Genomic DNA, 18,218 nt, shown 5'->3' with positions numbered 1-18,218 from the left:
GCTGATTTCCAGCACTTGTGTTCTTGTACTTTTCGAGCCACAGTGGTCAGTGAAAGCTGGGCATAGCTAGAACCTCGACAGCCTAGGAAGATAGGGTACATTTGGAGCTACGGAATCATACCAAAATGGTTCTACGGCACTTGACAAGGCTTTCGCCTTGCCTGCGAGTGTCCAAGTCGTTCGCCCCTATCTCAATGCGGTACTCCTCTAGTGTACCTTCAAATACTCCCACAACTCCTTCACTGTTCACCCCTGAAGGTGATCCGGCAAACGCAAAGCCATTTTATGTCACCACACCGATCTTCTACGTTAATGCATGTAAGTCTCCCAGTTGTTCAGCCTTAAGACCTATTTTATGTGGCTGATCCACCTTAGCCCCACACGTAGGCCATCTTCACTCTCTCCTTCTTACAGATGTCCTTGCACGCTTTTCTCGCTTGAGACATCCGCAACGCAAGGTTGTGTTTGCAACAGGAACAGACGAGCATGGCCTGAAAATCCAACAGGCCGCCAAGGCGAATGGCGTGGGTGAACAAGAGTTTTGTGATGATGTTAGTCAAAGGTTCAGGGTGAGTCATGATTATAAAGATATACAGGTAATGTGTTGAAAAGGATCTAGAAACTTGCGAAATTGGCCAACGCTTCAAATACGGATTTCATAAGAACCACTGAACTGCGACATGTCAAAGCTGTTGAGCAATTTTGGGCACGTCATCTTTCTGTCCATTTTTTAAACGCTGCTAACCTTTTGCTCCAGAATACACTCGTTGCATCTGGAGATATATACAAAGGGACTCATTCCGGGTGGTATTCCATCTCCGATGAATCATTCTATGCCGTTTCCCAGGTTACCAAAAGTCCCGAAGACGGGAAGATGATTGCGATAGAAACCGGTAACGAGGTGATATGGGAGGAAGAAACAAATTGGAAATTTAGGTTGGGAAGACATAAAAAGGTTTTGGAAAAATGGCTCAGCCAGCCAGAATGTAAGCTCAAAGCAATGATCGCTCTCGATATATGTTGACAACGTCGTAGCCGTCCATCCCAACACTGTCCGTCTCGATCTCCTTCGCCAATTATCATCTCTTGAAGATCTCTCCGTCTCCCGCCCCTCATCCCGCGTGAAATGGGCTATTCCCGTACCAGGAGATCCCGAACAGTCAATCTATGTTTGGGTTGACGCGTTGATAAATTATATTACCGTGCTTGGGTATCCGGATTGGGAAGGTAAAGGGGAGAGTGTTGGGTGGCCGGCGGATGTCCATGTGGTTGGCAAGGATATCATCAAGTGCGTGTCCCATTGTCCGCCATATGGATCCATACACTAAAATTCATCATCTGCCCCTCATAGATTCCATGCTCTGCATTGGCCGTCCCTTCTACACTCCGCTTCTCTCCCTGCTCCCAAACGTATAATCGCCCATGCGCATTGGACCATGTCCCACACCAAAATGTCCAAATCCCGCGGTAACGTCGTCGATCCAATCAGCGCTATGACACAGTGGGGTGAAGACGGAGTGAGGTGGTATCTGATGAGGGTCGGGGGCGGGTTGGTCGATGATGCAGATTATAACCCTGCGGAAGTTGAGGTGCACTATCGACTTCTGGCGGATCAGGTGGGGAACTTGCTCTCCCGAATTTCGGGCGCAAAGGTCCTTAAGAAGGCGGAGAGGGAGTTTGACTGGGGGAATGAAAAAACTAGGGATAGGGGTGAGGATAGGGATGAAGAATTGGATGGGATGATGGCGAGAATGAGGGAGGAGTTCGAGGGGAAGATGGAAGTGTTTGGAGTGAGTCAGGCTTGTGCGGGTGTGATGGATGTTGTCATGGCTGTAAGTGCTTTTTCTACTTGCGTGTACATAATGCTAATCATACAACGAACGTTGTTAGACCAATAAACTATTTACCTCTCTCGCTCCCTGGTCACCATCTACACCTTCCTCCGTTCCAGCCTTGACATACGCATATCATGCTCTTCGGCTTTCAGCCATTCTGTTACAACCTATCATACCCGCCAAAGCTGGAGAAGCGCTTGATAGACTGGGAGTACCGGCAGAAGAAAGGAGCTGGGTGGATGCAGAATGGCCCCCGTCAGAGGAGAAGGTGTTGAGAACAGAAAAGATGGTGGAGAGGTTAAAAGAGGCCAGTAAGAAGTGGAAGGGCAAGGGACACTTGTTCCCCCTTCCAGGAAAAGATGCGTGAGATATTTTTGGGGCTTGTGCTCTTCACTATGCATTGTCGATGCAACAGGTAGGAGTCTGGTTAGTTCATTATTATGTCTCTAACCACGAAAACCTCATGAGTGTCTCATTTTGTGACATGATACATGGGCAGTTTTTTTACACACTGAACATAGCGCATAGATTAAAAATCTACTCTCCGTAAGTATACTCCACTTCATCCACCGCACCACCCTCTCTTTCTTCATGGTCCTTCGTATCCATCTTGATCGGCATCGGGCCCCTTGTGTCGATTTCTTCATCCTCAAAGACCTCATCCGGACCTTCGAGGGACCCTAAATTGATTGTGGAGTTGACTGTCGGAACGACGGGACGAAGAGGCGAGCCGGTGGACGATGAGGAAGAGCGGCGCCGTTCGGCCGGCGTGCGTGGAAGGAGAGCGAGGGTTGGTGAGATGTGCTGTTTTAAGAAGGTCACCGTGTTAGTGTTCCGATTTTGAGAAGGTAGACGAGCAAAAGCCCCACTCACCTCCCATGTGTTCTCCCCAGCACCGCTCCTTCTCCTCCCTTTACCCATCCCAACCCGACTCTTTTCTCCTTCTGGCACCGATTCTTCTAAACCTTCACCATCTTCCGATATTCCCTCTTCGTCATTAACTGCATCCGCACCCTGTCCGCCTAGCCTGGCAGCACTACCCAACTCTCCGACACTGACTACACTTTCGGAATCACTTATTTCCTCTTCATCCCCTCTTCTCATGATCTCGCTCAACCGGTTCCAAGCCCGGCTGTCAGTGTTTCCGGGCCCGGGAGTTTGGATATCCTCTCCATCACTGACGCCGGAGGGAGATTTGCTTGTGAAACTCAACCCAGCAATTTCACTGCTTAACCCGAACTCATCTAAAACCTCATTACCACCCTCTACCCCAAAGACCTCGACCAGTACATCCTCGTACTCATGTAGCCAAAACTCAATCATCTCGTCAGGATTGTAAGGCAATGATGCCGGGTTATTGGAAGAGCTTTTACGGGGGGGGAAAACGTCGGATTCGGAACTGGTGCCGCTAGTAGAGTCTGAGCGCGCCCGATGTCCAAATTGAGGGTGTTGGGTCTGGAGAACGGGATCTTCGTACAAGGGGTTGAACGACGAGGTGCGGCGGTGGGATACGTCAGGCGAAAGTGGGGCAGGGGGAATGTAATGCCGGAGGTTGTAGAACTGCACGAGAGTCCGAAGGGCAGTATCTTGCGGCTGATAATACTACGTCAAATCTTGTCATAGGTGTGGTTTGTAAAGATAAACGTACGACGGCATCCTCTAGTTCGGTGTCTTGGTCCGTCCCCGCTAACCAATCGTCTCGCAACTCGGGGCGGCAGTTGAGATAGATGGACGTAATGACTTTCATGTTCCCAGCGGCTGAGATAGCGTGTGTCAGGATCCAAAGTCGAAAGTATTCATTGTGGCCAATCTCACCTTGACGCCATTTACGCCCACACCAAGGCATCTGGCTTTTGATAAGCTTAAGTACTTGGAGTTGCAACATCGGCTGGTTGACCTTCAGCATCCGCTTTAAGATTTGCTATGAATCAGTGCACGAGGACAGTCAGCACTCAATCTCAACTTCTTGCCCAAAAAGATCGATCGACTCCAAACTCACCCAGCTTTTGTATGAGCTCATGACATACGTCCGATGGCTCCTATGCTTTGTTACTTTCTGCAACACCTTCAAGAAATTGATGGTCGAGAAGAAGTTGCGCCATGAATAGTCGTTGGATAATTCTGCGTTTTCGGGCAAAGGTCCTGAAGGATGCCGAGAGGGCCGAAGATCCGCAGCATCGTTCGGACGTTGACGACCACATTCGAGATAGCAGTAGTTGAAGAAGCTAAATTGAACGTCAAGTATGCGATGTGAATTTTGGAAAATACAGACGTACTTGAGTGATTCGACTTCGTTATGAGCCGTTACCACTTGGGAGATGTCAGTAAGACCGAACATCTTGAGAAGCAACAATAAGCAATTCGAGTCAAAAAGGAGTTGTGTAAGAAGATGGAATTTGAGAACATCTGCGTTGACATACATATATCAGCATCCTGCTCTCGTTAAGCGATAAAATTACACCTACGAGATGCTTTGAACCACTTGAGCAATAATATCAAGATTGCTGACACAGCCTTTGACGTAATCTCACGGTGTCGGGCAATATCAATCTCTTCCTGTGTTGGAGGCGGCGCGTTAGGCTTGTCAGAAGCTACTTTTCAAAGACAACATTCAGTATACTAAGTCAGTAATAGATCTGGTTTGCAAGGATGGTATCACATACGAGGCATTTCTTGCGTAGGCGAATGTAGACCAGGAGGCATGTTGGCGTTTTGAAGATTGACGCCGCCGCCTGTAGATGGTGAAGTCACTGTGGCAAGCAGCAGTTTAAGGAGTGCAATCACGCAGCTATGCAGGATGGGCAGAGTATTTTTCTGGTAGGTCATTAATGTTCGGTTCTACCTGTTCTATTAGGGCTACTTACATGGATGATGTCGACCCTTCTCAGTCTCTTCGCCGCCATCCGCTTCTCCCTTGCTTTCTTCACGCCCTCCCTATCCCCTCGTTCTTCGCAGTCCATCTCCTCTTGCTCATACTTCCATTCTCTCATCATCGCTTCCACTTCCTCCGCATCTTCCTCTTCCTCGCCGTCGTAGCCATTCGTGAAACCAATCAACCCGCTCTTTCCCAGTCCCCTCTCTTCACGGATATAGTCTTCGCGAACCTGCCACATTTGCAGCAAGCCGAGAGATACGTACTCATGTTGATGATAGAGTTTGTCTGCTTCAGAGATGGCGAACGGGACGAGCGAAGATGGCACCGCGGCGGACGAACGAGAATATGGGAAAACAAAGGGACGAGAGGGGTCGGTTTGGAATTGCTGCTTCTTCTTCGGTGGAGCAGGTGACGGTGGTGGAGAAGGTGCCGGTGTACCAGGCATAGGTAATGACGGGTTGTTGGTAGCAGGGGCAGAAGGTTGAGGTTGAGGTCGAGGAGGAGCTGGGGGCATTTCAGTCGAATGGTAGTTGGGTCGTGGAGGGATCGGGCGTGTGCTTTCGGCAAGTTTCTCACTGGGGATGGGATGCGCGGAACAACGCGGAGGGGCAAAAGTAGGGTATTTCGTGGCGGTATCACGATGCCACGAGGCGATATCGATAGGAGAGGCTTTAGTGAAGTCTGTATGAGTTAGCAAATGCTGCGAATAAAGCACTCACATTTGGTGTTTGGATCCAGCCCGGCTTGTTCTCGGGATAGTGCCATGGCTTGTTGGACCTCTTTCATTCCTCCAAGACAAGCAAGCAATGTCTTCCATAACAGTAACAGGACTTTTTTCACTGGATAGCCTTTCGGAATCTTGTCTCGTAGGGTGGACACCATTTGGAAGAGAGCGAGGGGGAGGGGAGGGGACATGGCCACTGTGTTGTCAGCCAAATCTACGAGATATGCGACTCACTGAGCTCATCTCCGAACGTGTCATCTGTCCTTAGAACCTCTACGATAAAATAGAGCATTGCCAAAAGATCCATAAGCTCTGCGCTATGGTCGTCATATGGGTCGACCTGGGCTGGGACTGTCCCCGCTGGAAGGGAACCAGGAGCGGGCTTGTCGTCTCTGTATACATCAGCTTTGTCCCATTAATCCAGACTCACGCTGAAATACTATATCTCCTTGCTGCGTCCCTTAATCCGTACACAATCGTCGCTACACCATCTACTGCCCTCACCGCCTTGGCATTTTCGATAACCCAATGGAGTTGCATCTCCGGCGAAGTAGTCTCCTCGAAACAACCTTGCAGTAGATACAGCAAACGACCCTGAGCAAGTCGGCGGGTGTGTTGGTTGGGTGATTCAAACTGTTCGAGTTGAACTTCGATATACGCTTTGCGAGATGATAGGGGTGCCTCAGTCCAATCTATGACGGCTTAGATACAGCTGAAGTGTAAGGATTTAGAGAAATCCACTTGCCTCCATTGAACGACCCTTTAAACTTTTCCGGGTTACGAGCGATGTCTGCCATCTCAACATAAGGATAAAACTCTTCCAACTCATTCATAAGCGTGTCGGTGTCGTCATAGCGAAAGTCGTACTGCGGTGTCTTCAACCTGTTAACAATAATCTTCGTCATCCCTACCCACCTTTTGCTTCTTCTCCTGCATTGGCGACCGGAACGTTCCACCAGGTAGTCCTGACAAAAGTCCGTCCTCCTGGCCGTCGCGCTTCATGATCATTGTAGGTGCTCTCGGGCGGGTGACTACGGTTGGCTGACCTTGACCGACCGGAGTAGGCGGGGCGGTCTCTTGTTGTTGCGCGTTACCTCTACGCATCATGTCAAACATGCCCCCGAATACTGGCTTTGAGGATGCCATGGTGTGCACGGTAGAGTTATATATATATATATATTGGTGTACGAGAGAGAAGACAGAAAGAGGAGATGCGAATTGTGCTATGAAACATGTCTCTCGAGACTAATTTTGTAATCAGCTTATGGGATCATTAGAGACTGGTTGTAATAGAAATAGATCTCAGATTCTCTTTTGATGACATCACAAGAAAAGAAAGGATAAACACGCAATAAATAAACAGCGACGACTCTCCTTTCTTGGGCTTTTGGTGTGACCTTGGCAATCCGACTTCGCACTTATACGTACAATACGTATACATCTACTTTTCCTCAGCCATTTTCAACAGCATGCCTCAGTATATCAGTGCTCCCAACCCGTACGGCAGTGTCAGTGCCGAAGCAAGAAGACGGTACGAAGAGCGATACGCGAAAAAGAGGGCAGAAGAAGCAGCCAAAGCTCGAGCGGAGGCTGAAGCCGCGAACCAGCCCGAACAACCTCTGCAGCCAGTACAACAGCAACAGTCTCCTGCTCCCCCTCCTACTCTCCAGCCTGGATACAACCAGCAATATACGAATGGATCTTCACAACAGCACCCTGGTCATCCGCACCAGCCGCAGCAAGCTTACAGTGGTCCTCAACATCTTCATCAGAATTATGCTCGAACTCCGCAGCAAGTGACTCAAAACGACCCATCTGTACAACCTCAAGCATACCATCTAGCGCAATCTTCGACCCCCCCGCAACAGCAGCAGCAGCAACAATGGAATAATCCGACGCCTCAGGCTCAGGGGTTAGCTTTGGGACATCCGTCTCAATCCCAACTACCATTTCAGCAACAGCAACCTGAACAACATCCTCAGCAACAACAACAGTGGCAACAAGCTCATCAGCACTCTGTGTCACCCCCTGCTTCAGCAGAGGACCAAGAACTCCAGAACATGTGAGTTTTGCCATCTTTGACGTAGGACGTATTCTGACCTGCAGATAGGTTCCGCCAGTTTGATAGCTCTCAAAGTGGTCAATTACATGCATATGATCTGCAACGACTGCTTGCAAAGGATGCGAGGATGGAAGCGAGAGAAGACGCCGTCAAAATGGTGAGTACATGAGCCTATTAATGCAAAACATTTACTGATTTTTGTCCTAGTTGATGAGTAGGTAACGATGTCGGCGCGACTAACCACTTCTGACATCCCGCAGACATCTTCGACACCGACCGCAGCGGGAGCATCAATTTCCAAGAATTCGAAGGACTTTATCGCTATATTCAAGTACATCTTTGACTATGGTTCTAGCTTCATTCACGCTAATCGTGTGTATTGCACACAGGACTGGCATGGTATATTCCGCCGTTTTGACCGCGACAACTCAGGCCTCATCGACCGCCTGGAACTGTCTAATGCCTTACAAGGTTTCGGCTTTTCCCTTCCTCCCGAACTGGTCGCCAAGCTCGTGAAAAGGTTTACCCCACCATCAACTCTTGGACAGACAGTCGCGGCGCGTCCGGGGATTAGTTTTGATAGGTTCTTGTTGGCTTGTGTGACAGTCAAGCATTATACTGAGGCATTCAGACGGTGAGTCTTTTTGCTGCTGAATTTGGTTTGAGATGGGAGCTGACGTGGTTACAATAGACTTGATCCTGAAAATACAGGATTTATCACTGTTGCCTACAACGACTATGTGAGTTGAGACCGGTGGCCAATCGTTTTCACTTGCTGATTACTCCTTTTCATCCACATAGATGGATATCGTCCTCGATGCGCCCAGCTAAACACCCTTCAATCTATCTCGTCTTGTACCTTTCCCCCCATTTCCCCTCGAACGCGATACCGTCTCACCATTACCCTCCGTCGTATCTTGTCATGTCCAATACTGTTTTTATATGATTAAAGGACCGAGAGAATCCAACATTGCATTATTAAGGAGGGAAAATGATTATGATAGGACTTTTGCTATCTTGGCATGAACGACTATATTGCAACGACAGATGCTGTGACTATCTATTGACAGCCACATCATCTTAAGCTACAAATTCTTCAGTCCATTGCAGGTCTATGTATCATCTTCCAGTGGTTTGCAACACTGGTACAAAGTATCACTATGTTTACATTCGAGTTCCCTCGCCATTTCATGCGTACATCAGTAAAGATAACAAATTATCATGGCACACTGTCCGTTGTTTAAAGCACTCGGGATAGTCACACCGAAAGCAATCGTGCTAAATTCGTCTTGGTCAACCCGGTGGATTGTCACGCACAACACCTCCCCGCACAACATCATAGTCGTCTCTATCACGTACCAGACAGATATTAAGGTTTCCAGTTGAACCATTCTCTGCAACGTCGCATCCGACTTTGCTCGCAACCCGAGGAAAGGGATGTTTTGAGCTGATCTGGGACGAGTCTGTCATAGATTGGTCTTTTGGAGATCTTTGGGAGACGAGATCTGGCCAGGCTCGCAGATTAGTCCGACTAGGCGCGAACTGTACGTAGCTTTATTATTCGTTCGGTTACCTCCATTTATTTTTACTACTTCCATCTTCAATGTATCGCCCCGACTCCTTATGCTATCCTACTGAGAATGACAAGTCAGAAGAGAGGACCGTTGAGTAACTGTTAACTGTTGGAATTTATATATGATAATCCACTTAGTTGATCAAGACTAGCCTCCCCATCGTGTGTTCCCTCCCCCATCTCTGCCTGCCCCAAGATCCGATATTTAGTTTGCAAACTCATAGATGGATTAGGCGCCTACGTATTACCTTCATAAGGTAGTTATCACGGCTTACTTAGATGCAACAAAGCAATTTGTAGTTGGAGAACATTCATCTGTCATTGTGGAAAACGGCACAACTATTGTTGTAGCGGTGCCACTTACTGTTGTCCTCCGTCGTAGAGGTCGGAAAACACCTGCTGACGCTACTACAGTTTCGATGTCCTCGGTTATTTGTATTCAATTTGAACTAGGAGCGCTAAGTTTAGACCATCTATCTGGTAGACTGGAGTGTTTGAGAAGATCAAGCTGCTTGCGGCAATGTATTATTATATTCGAAAGGCTACGCCTTTTTATATCTTTCTAGCTCTACGAGCTGACCAAGCTTTCTCACACTTTCCCTACATCCTGAGCTCTCACCTTCTCTTTCCCTAGCACCTCTTCACATTGTCCTTTCTCTCTTCCTCTCTCCTTCCCTTCCTCTCTCTCCTCTGCACCCCCAAACTACTTCCCCGTCTTTCTCTTTCTCTTCCTACTCTCATTCCTTACACCTATCTTGGTTGCAAAAGGAGCTTTGAAAGAAGATCCATAGGTTATGCATATTTTGTTTGTCCAGTGAGTAAAACAGCAAGACGTTATGAACCATTTAAGCACTTGTATAGACATTCCATTACTCGCGTATCCTCGGTATATCAGGTTAATATTTGCTCTTCAAATCATATGCGACATCGTGCGAAGTTCATAAACTATAAAGCCGCATATAATATGTACAAAACCCAATCATTTTTCTAAATGATTATATGATGGAATGATAATGTTCGTGAAGTTTCTACGATGAGTAAGTAAACCAATCCAATCCTTCTTTCGTAATGTGCTTAACTTTACGCCGGCTTCTTCGCTTCGCAATCTTCCTTTCACCTTTTCGGTATTTTCTCATTTCAATGAACGTCGTCTTCTAATGGCTTTATGCCCTCTTTCCACATTATCGGCATCTACTCCCATCCCCAGAATCCATCCCAAGCGTTTGGCAACTCAATCCCTCTCAACCTCCCAAATTTCTTCCTCGCGTCCCATCTCCACCACCGTATAACGCTAACCATGCAACAAGCCACCAACGCGATGCCAATTACGATCGCCGCAAAATAATTGAAGGGAGACATAGAACCGTCGGGTTCACACAGAGTGTCCGTGGGGCAATGAATCCAGCCATTGTGGGGGACATGGACGTTGATTGAGAAGAGACCTGTTGACGGAAAGCAAGAGTTAGTAAGTCACAGGAAAGAAAGAAATAAAAAAAGGAAAGATGGAGGAAAGAACGAATAGACAAAAGATTGTGAAGCAATGATAAAAATGAGGACAAGGGATGAGAATAAGGGACGAGGAAGGACCCACCGGTGATAAACTGCATTGGCAGGATAGAGATCGCGACAACGGACAGCGCCAAGATTGCCTGATCTGTTCTCCCTTTCGTAAACGCATAAGACACATTAAGATGAGACAGGTAGGCCGGTTGGCAGTGTGAGAGGATGTATTCATAGTGATACAAACTGTTTTGCAACAGCAGGATATGGTCTAAAAATGAAGTTAACACAAAGATGAATGAACGCATGGATAAGGGGCGAGATCTCACCTTCGACGTCGCCAATATACGCTTCGACAGTCCCGCCTTCCTCTTTTGCTCTCTTCCTTAACCTCCCTATAACTGTTCCTTTCGCACTCAACAGCCTCGTCAAGCCAGTCACCAGCTTTCTCATGTCCGTCATGTTTTTCAGCATGGTCGATCTGCCGAAAACCGTTTTGGGCGCTTGGTCATGTTTGCGTTTCACAGCAGATGAGGTAGGAAGAAGGAATAGGCGTAGGTATGTGAATGTGCGGAGGACTCGGGGAGGAGGGTAAAAATGGGGAAAGGAGGCTCGCAGGCGTTTGCGCACGGAGATATGTTGTGTTGCGGAATGATCGGGAGTCCGCCAGAGACCGTCCCGCTTTCCCTCATTCCCATTCCCTAATCCACCTTGCTTAAATCTTTCACTACCGTCTTCGTCTGTTCCGGCCATCACATTCCCTAGCCCGAGACCCAGATACGCCGTCGTTTTCTTGGGATCTGTCGTAGGGTCAATAGTCAATGAATCAATATCATCAATTGCTCCATCTACATAGCGAATGATTGGGAAAAAGGCGTCGACGATCGAGTCGAGGAGACCGTGTGCAATCCAGTCAGCGCCATGATCTGGGTTGGCGAGAGTAAGAACCCGATCAAGGACTCGGTTGGTGTGTTTGGAAATGTCATCGAAATGGAACTAAATCATATGTATGTCAAACGTCAGCTTTTCCTTTTTCACTTTCCATTTATAAGTCAGGGTGCCGGTAAAAATTGATGACTCACGCTGATGATGCCATCGGCAAATACTACAAGGTAAACATTCACAGCACCCACACCTACACCTTCTAATCCTTCTTTTCCTGGTCTATCTTCGATGATTTCCACCTTTTCACCCATTTTCCCCGTCATTTTCCCTTGGGCTCGGCCCATACCCCATCCTCTTCTTCTCCTTTCGCTCTTCTTATACTCTAGTCCTTCGATATCCTGTCGTTGCTCATTCCCATCCTCATTCCTATTATTGCCGCTCCTATCATCCATTCCTTGACTGAGACCTTCTTTCTCGTCGATAAGCTCTTTTTCTGACGGAGTCGACTTGGGTGTTTGGGTATCACCCCCTTTGCCGTTGCTGTTCCCGCTCTGGACCGATGGAGATGATATAGAAGAACCGGGAGTATATTTGAAATAGTTTTCATCGAGAGCGCGAATGACGAGGAAGTAATAACCGAGTTTATCGAACCGCTCAAGTTTTTCGCGTGGGTCTTGTTGGAGGACATCTTCCAGTGTCAGGGGGTGAAGACTGAGTAACTATCCACCGGAAAGAAGTTGTTAGCACGGCCTTTTCCATGTACATGAAATAAAAGGAATGGAGCAAAGAGCGTAATGGTAAGAAAGAGAGAATGGTGACTTACCTCGCCGATTTCTCTTAGGTCTTCCCATGTAGGGCAAGAAACGTCTAACCACCAACATCCTTTTGATTTCGACTTTCCCTTCAACTCCAACCCGACTTTGCTCTCCATCAGCGCCGTCCCTTCTTTCATAGACTCCGCATCGAACTTCAAGCCTAATAAATCAGAGACGGATTTCGGCCTGATAGGAGAGAGCGATTCGGCCGCACCTCTTAATGTATGGAGTCGTGATTGTGTTGCCGTGCGAGAAGACGCCGCAGATTGGGATCGGCACTGCAATCTGGATTGAGTTTGTGGTAGGAGAGGGACAGGAGGATTAACGAATCCAGCGGATTTCCGACTTCTCCCCGGAGCAGAACCCCCTCTTCTGACAGGAACACGCGATGCAAAATTCGGGGTTGGACTAGATGGGAAAGCACCTGGCGTTTGAGGTGGAGTGTTGCCTACGGAACTGGGGATACCAGAGTAGCCACTTGATAGTCGAACTGATTGGATTTTGTCGAGAACGGTAGGCAGGGAGGGGGTTGTGATGACTCGGTCTGGGGGATAGTTTTTGTCTCCCTTTCGATCCCCAGGGAGTTTTTCGGTTTCAGCAAAGACATGTGGATCTATCGTCGATGGAATACCGATATCCACATCTCCAGATGGTAATGCAGGTGGAGGTACCAGCAGTGTGAACTGTCTTCTCTTCGGCAACTGCTCCCTTTTGTGCTTCGCTTTGACCCCTTCCGCACCTCCTCGAGACGCCTGCCGACTAAGACCGGACATAAAACTCCCTCTTCTCTTTCTACCTTTCCTCGGTGCTGTGGCTTGAGATTTGAGACTCTCCATATCCGAGCTACCTGCTGATGAATCCGAGGAAGAAGAGCCTGCGCTACCTCGACGAACACCTAGAGCTTCTCCAACTCGCCCAATTACCGCCATTGCCCGATCAAAATTACCCGAACCCCAAGACCAGTTCGAGGTAGAGCTCGTGGTGCTCCCCGTCTCTAGCGATATTGCATCATCGTCAACCTGTGCAGTGGCATTTGCCGGTGGAGGTTGGGTGGGGTCATAAGCGGAGCCTCGATATAAATCCCCCTCAAGAGTATAGTATCCTAAACGAGAAGGACCAGCGACAAGAGGGAGAGAAGTAGGTTGCTGATCTGGTCTCGGTTGAAGCTTGCGTCTTCGGAACTTGAGAGGTGTCAAAAGCTCCGCGAATTCTGGTTGCGCAATGCGGGCAGGTGTGTGGTGTGTGAGAATTGGGGAGGGGCGTGAATTGGGAATTTGATGGGTGTCGGAATGCAGATGTCGTGAAGGTGTCTGAGCGTAGTCTATGGCGACCACGGTCTGTGTACTGGAGTTGGGCATGCTTGATAGTTCTCAGAGGGATTCATGGATGGGCAGTTTTGTGTAGGGCGGCGACAGCGTCGCTGAGAAAGAGTTGCCTGACCATCGGTTGATGCTGGATTGGGATAATTTGTTAATCGGCGCGCTGTGTGAAGTATCGCTGAAGTTAAAAGGTAAATATATGGAACTTGATATATATAAAAATGATTGATTGTGTGACGCGAAAAGATGAACTGAAGAACTGAAAAGTCAACAACGGCAATTCGGTACAGGTCTAGAGGCAAAAAATCCTTATTTCAAATTTGATACCGCTAATCTAATCTTTAACTTATTACGGAAATTCCCATTCGTCAATTAACAAACGTGCGTTTATTACGCGTTCGACTAGTCATTTGTATCCATCGTATTGTATCCACAACTAGAGGTATGATTAGATGTAAAGTACAGACCAGCAGACCCAGAGATCAACAAATCTGAATTAAAAAAATTGCCCAGTATGCCCAATTTTTGAAACAAGCAAATTGATTCGCAGAATATGCCACCTATTTCATTGATTGTAATAATAATAACGTCTCCTACCTATATATACTAATAAGCGGAATTGGCTAATTAATGAGCTCGTCTAACGGTAAAACCCGCGCGTCACTGTTATAGTTGAAGACATGCCATACTTGCCGCTGGCTCAGTTTCATGACCAGAATTAGAAGCGAAGAACGGTAGAGTGTAATAATAATTGTGTTGGCCGAGACGAAGCTAGTACGTAATGTTAAGTCAGGAAAGAAATCCACTTGATGTGGAATCCATCCCTCGGCAATTGGGCCGGGGGGCTTGCGCCTCGCGCCCTCGTCCACCGATATATCGTCAATAATATCTGCATCTCCCCATGTCTATCCCCTCTCGGTTTCTCAATTTAATTTTACCCATTTGGCAATCCCACCATATTGCCTGAGATGAGCCCAGCTATTCCGCCCTTCGACTCACTCCCAATCGATAAATCGGGTCCACCTTACAATGCCTGGGGTTTGTACGGCTCGGAGGACGAACTCGGTCGTCTACACCTCATCACCCAGGAAGCAGTCAAGAGAGGTCGCGATACAATCACAGAGGGAATCTCTATCAATCTCAAGTGAGTTTATATGGTTGAGATCGTATGACTTTCGAGGGATGCGGAATTTGAGACCTTGGTGTTGGTCAAATCATCTTGAGTATGACGTCGAAGGATCTTAGATCTTATAGGGTAGTGATGTGGCGGAAGAATGATGTTTGCGATCTTTATTTCTCCTAGGTTGATGAGGGTTTCTGCCAGTTGGTCATTTTAATTTTTGCATGTTGACAATGGATCAAACGACAGCGAGAGCAAAAAAAAAAAATTGTTGATGCGATCAAAAGGGCTACTGGCTAACGAGCCTTTTTGCGATATTCAGTTTGCCTATGAACTTCTTCCCAGCTCATCCCTCCAGAAAGCGTCTAGAACGCCAAATGTAAGCAGATTTATCATGCTACTGTTTACATGTCATCAAGTAGCATTAAAATATATTGCAATTCGATAGCGTTTGCAGCGGTCACTCAAACGACGACGAACTTTCGTTCAATACCCAATCGTCCACACAGTGGGATGGGCTCAAGCACTATCCATATCAACATTTCCCTGAGGAAGGCCAATATAGGTAATTTTCACCACCTAAATTTCGTGCGTATCTATAAGGCTGACACCGCCAATTCACTAGGTTCTATAATGGTATGACTCTGGAGGAAGCTAGCGATTCGTCGATCACCAAACTTGGTATCCACAGTACATTTTCTTTTTTTAAAAATATTTCTTCTTCGAAACCCAATTTTGGCCCTTTCTTCCCATTCTTTGTTCTTCATTGATGTTCCTTCTCTTTTGTTGTGTCTTCTGTTTTGATTTCTGCCTTTCCATTTGTTCTTCTATTCGTCCCCGCTCCATCCCTCCTCTCTTCCGTCCGCCGCTATCATCGCCTTTTCTCTCTTTCCGTTCTATCATCTTTACCATTCGCCTTTCCCTCTTCTGTTTATCTACCATTTTTGTGGTCTACTGTTTATCTTCACTTTCTTTAGCTGACATCTTTCTCCCTGTAGACTTTGCCCAAAAACCGATAACCTCCTGCGCTCACCTGCTTGACATTCCCCTCTACCTCTCGCGTCACTCCTTGCCTCCTTTATCACCCTTTTCAGCATCTTCGACCATTTCCCTCGACATCCTCATTGCTTGTGCCGAAGAGTCAAAAGTCAACATCCAGCCGGGAGATATCCTCATTGTAAGAACCGGTTTTACGGACGAGTTATTGAAGTTGAGCGAGGAGACGAGGGATCAGTTGAGGAAGAGAGAAGTTAATGGGAGTTGCGGCGTTGCGCATGGGAAGGAGATCTTGAAATGGCATTGGGAGAAAGGGATAGCTGCGGTTGTTGCTGATTGGTACGTCCCGTGTTCCCTTCTAGACTGAATGCTCTCGTTAACCCCCTTCCCCGTCTTCCAGCCCATCATACGAAGCCTGGCCCTCACAGCAGCTTACCGCACATCAAGTTTTTATTTCTGGTTGGGGCCTTCCTATTGGCGAACTCTTTGACCTCGCAGAGCTGGCGAAGAAATGTGAGGAGATCAGGAGGTGGACGTTCTTCTTTACGAGTATGCCGTTGAATGTTATTGGAGGTATTGCAAGTCCACCAAACGCACAGGCTATTCTTTAGGAGGACCTTTGCAGGAGAGGAAGGAACAAGGATGGGAGGAAGGCAAGGATGAAGACAAAGGGTGACATAATGAAGGAGGTCCCGTGTACTGGGAAATATGAGTCGTCTCGTAGAGCAGCTAATATACAAAAGACGGAGCCATTGAAGTAGATAGAATGCGATGCAACCATTTGGCCCGTGTTTATATTTATTAGATTGATCCGTGCTGTGCCATATACCCCACAACATTCATACTATGATTTTTGCCCTCATGTCCATAGGTTTGGATTCGTTGCAGCTTCAGGGTAGACGTGATATGCATACATTAGATATCGAGCCATTCAGAAGAAACAGGCAACTCAGGTCGTACTGTGCATATTCAGGCCGTGCAGGCGTAGGTCTAAGTGGCGGAACTTGTTTAACCTTGCCAGTTTTTTCAATTGCGAGGGCCAACCTACGCACAGCAGCAGTCTTCAATGCATCACAGCATGTCAACGGAGAAGCCTCGAATCCGGGCTTTGAGGCATTGGCTGTAATGCCACTCGACAAGCACTGGATCCGGCAGGTCACGGGATGCTGCACGAAACCAATTGGGCGGAATTGCTTTTCCGTGGTATTCGGACGCGCCTTGGAAAGCCATGGAGAAGCAGTGAACATATAAAACGCCGTCCTACGTGTCCCGCGTCAGCCTATACTGATCATAGAGATGAAATATACCGAAAACACCGATAGATGGGTCATCTATGGCCCACTGGTCTTATTAATCACTGACCTTCTGGTAAAAAGAGAACATTAGGCGATCAAATGCGTGATGCAAATCGTCACGAAGCAGGAGACCAGCGGAGGGACGAAACATGGGTAAACCGCCTCCATCGCCGTAGAAACAGTCATATATCTACCGACTGCAGTCAGTGATGGCCGCACAAAGGTGTTTCGTAGCGAAGTTGAATCGCGGATGGGACGAAGTACAAGGAACATACATCTGGCCGACTGGCTGGAACAATGTGAGAAGCGGTGCACGATTCCCAATGTGCGCCAGAGACCACACAGGTGCCATCTCGAGCAATAAGAGAAATGTAAAATCTCGACTAAAGGGCACTTCAGTGCAGTTCTGTGGGACAAGCATAGGGTCCCCACCACTAAAGAAGAAAACATTCACGTACCTGGTTGACGCTGGACCTCTTGGAATCAGATCGGGTGGAAATACTCCCCTCGGGGTTGGGAGCCTTGATGGAAGAGAAGTATTCAGGACCTGAGGAAAAGGAAACATCGGTTTGTGCCAACTGCGGATCTGGATCAGCTAACACAATTTATAGTCAGCGGATAGCCTCTTATCGTTGTATAAATCCCCGGGTAACTTGCCCACTTGAGAAAAGAAAAACACGCCAGCGGACGGAGATTCGTTTGGTTCAAGGACCCGACCATGTTCGTCTTTGATAATCCCGGTTCGGCTCGATTCAGGTATGATCAGTTGGCCAATAACGTACAGAACATATGACCAGCTATTGTCGCCTCCCCGACTGATGAAGTCCAGGGGAAAAGACGCTATGCGTGTCCCGGTCGCAGAGCGAATGATGACCGAGCTTCCGCTATCCCAAAGATCGAGCGCTAATGGGTAGGTCTTCATAACAAGGGGGTCTTCATAACAAGGGAGTCTGTTGACCTTCTGACTTGATATAGGAGGTGCCCTCTGCCCGACGTTGTTGCATTGTTGAGATACGACGCGATGGGAGTGCTCGGCTGGTTTCATGGTTGCGGCGTTTTCGGAAAATCGCAATGTGGCGGTAATGGATAGCGACCGGACGAGCCGTTCACAGCTCCCACGCATGTATCGCTCGTGTTAGCGGGCAAACAGTACTGCCGACGTCCCACTTTTTATGTGTTTTTCATTTCCATATTACTCGCTTAAAACTCATCGTACAGC

At 47.7% G+C, this 18,218-nt stretch overlaps 6 protein-coding genes across 6 annotated transcripts; 3 read left to right on the top strand and 3 right to left on the bottom strand.

Annotated features, from left to right (window-relative positions):
* Positions 1-40: 40 nt before the first annotated feature.
* On the top strand, positions 41-4,102 carry CNA00060 (methionine-tRNA ligase, putative). The gene is made up of 9 exons (XM_024656128.1): positions 41-318; positions 376-569; positions 620-706; positions 758-986; positions 1,036-1,288; positions 1,352-1,832; positions 1,891-2,250; positions 2,304-2,660; positions 2,729-4,102. Exons 1-7 carry the CDS (start codon positions 126-128, stop codon positions 2,200-2,202), a joined length of 1,749 nt encoding a protein of 582 aa, XP_024511808.1. The 5' UTR covers positions 41-125; the 3' UTR covers positions 2,203-2,250; positions 2,304-2,660; positions 2,729-4,102.
* On the bottom strand, positions 2,373-6,675 carry CNA00050 (cell cycle arrest in response to pheromone-related protein, putative; the record flags this gene model as incomplete). Its single annotated transcript, XM_024656127.1, has 14 exons — positions 6,350-6,675; positions 6,180-6,309; positions 5,865-6,126; positions 5,669-5,826; positions 5,430-5,630; positions 4,700-5,391; positions 4,499-4,649; positions 4,301-4,426; positions 4,112-4,241; positions 3,835-4,060; positions 3,651-3,756; positions 3,484-3,593; positions 2,709-3,428; positions 2,373-2,639 (listed from the first exon to the last, which is right to left on the bottom strand). Exons 1-14 carry the CDS (start codon positions 6,578-6,580, stop codon positions 2,373-2,375), a joined length of 3,510 nt encoding a protein of 1,169 aa, XP_024511807.1. The 5' UTR covers positions 6,581-6,675.
* A 164-nt stretch (positions 6,676-6,839) lies between these two features.
* On the top strand, positions 6,840-8,564 carry CNA00040 (calcium-binding protein, putative). Its single transcript, XM_024656126.1, has 7 exons — positions 6,840-7,496; positions 7,545-7,653; positions 7,704-7,710; positions 7,757-7,827; positions 7,886-8,130; positions 8,188-8,236; positions 8,298-8,564. Exons 1-7 carry the CDS (start codon positions 6,904-6,906, stop codon positions 8,325-8,327), a joined length of 1,104 nt encoding a protein of 367 aa, XP_024511806.1. The 5' UTR covers positions 6,840-6,903; the 3' UTR covers positions 8,328-8,564.
* A 1,307-nt stretch (positions 8,565-9,871) lies between these two features.
* On the bottom strand, positions 9,872-13,832 carry CNA00030 (cation transporter, putative). The gene is made up of 5 exons (XM_566436.2): positions 12,278-13,832; positions 11,652-12,173; positions 10,899-11,565; positions 10,661-10,840; positions 9,872-10,511 (listed from the first exon to the last, which is right to left on the bottom strand). The coding sequence occupies exons 1-5, from the start codon at positions 13,625-13,627 to the stop codon at positions 10,261-10,263; spliced, it is 2,970 nt and encodes a 989-aa protein (XP_566436.1). The 5' UTR covers positions 13,628-13,832; the 3' UTR covers positions 9,872-10,260.
* Positions 13,833-14,460: 628 nt separating this feature from the next.
* CNA00020 (expressed protein) lies at positions 14,461-16,493 on the top strand. The gene is made up of 6 exons (XM_566435.2): positions 14,461-14,732; positions 15,031-15,087; positions 15,157-15,273; positions 15,334-15,398; positions 15,707-16,043; positions 16,105-16,493. The coding sequence occupies exons 1-6, from the start codon at positions 14,557-14,559 to the stop codon at positions 16,313-16,315; spliced, it is 963 nt and encodes a 320-aa protein (XP_566435.1). The 5' UTR covers positions 14,461-14,556; the 3' UTR covers positions 16,316-16,493.
* A 105-nt stretch (positions 16,494-16,598) lies between these two features.
* On the bottom strand, positions 16,599-17,996 carry CNA00010 (expressed protein). Its single transcript, XM_024656125.1, has 6 exons — positions 17,657-17,996; positions 17,458-17,594; positions 17,275-17,382; positions 17,067-17,189; positions 16,757-16,964; positions 16,599-16,694 (listed from the first exon to the last, which is right to left on the bottom strand). The coding sequence occupies exons 1-5, from the start codon at positions 17,919-17,921 to the stop codon at positions 16,776-16,778; spliced, it is 822 nt and encodes a 273-aa protein (XP_024512088.1). The 5' UTR covers positions 17,922-17,996; the 3' UTR covers positions 16,599-16,694; positions 16,757-16,775.
* Between the last annotated feature and the right edge of the window lie 222 nt (positions 17,997-18,218).

This window comes from Cryptococcus neoformans, chromosome 1 (assembly GCF_000091045.1).
Source record: "Cryptococcus neoformans var. neoformans JEC21 chromosome 1, complete sequence".
In the NCBI taxonomy this organism is placed as follows: domain Eukaryota; kingdom Fungi; phylum Basidiomycota; class Tremellomycetes; order Tremellales; family Cryptococcaceae; genus Cryptococcus; species Cryptococcus deneoformans.
Note: the sequence above shows the minus strand (reverse complement) of the source record. Positions and strands in the feature narration are given on the sequence as shown.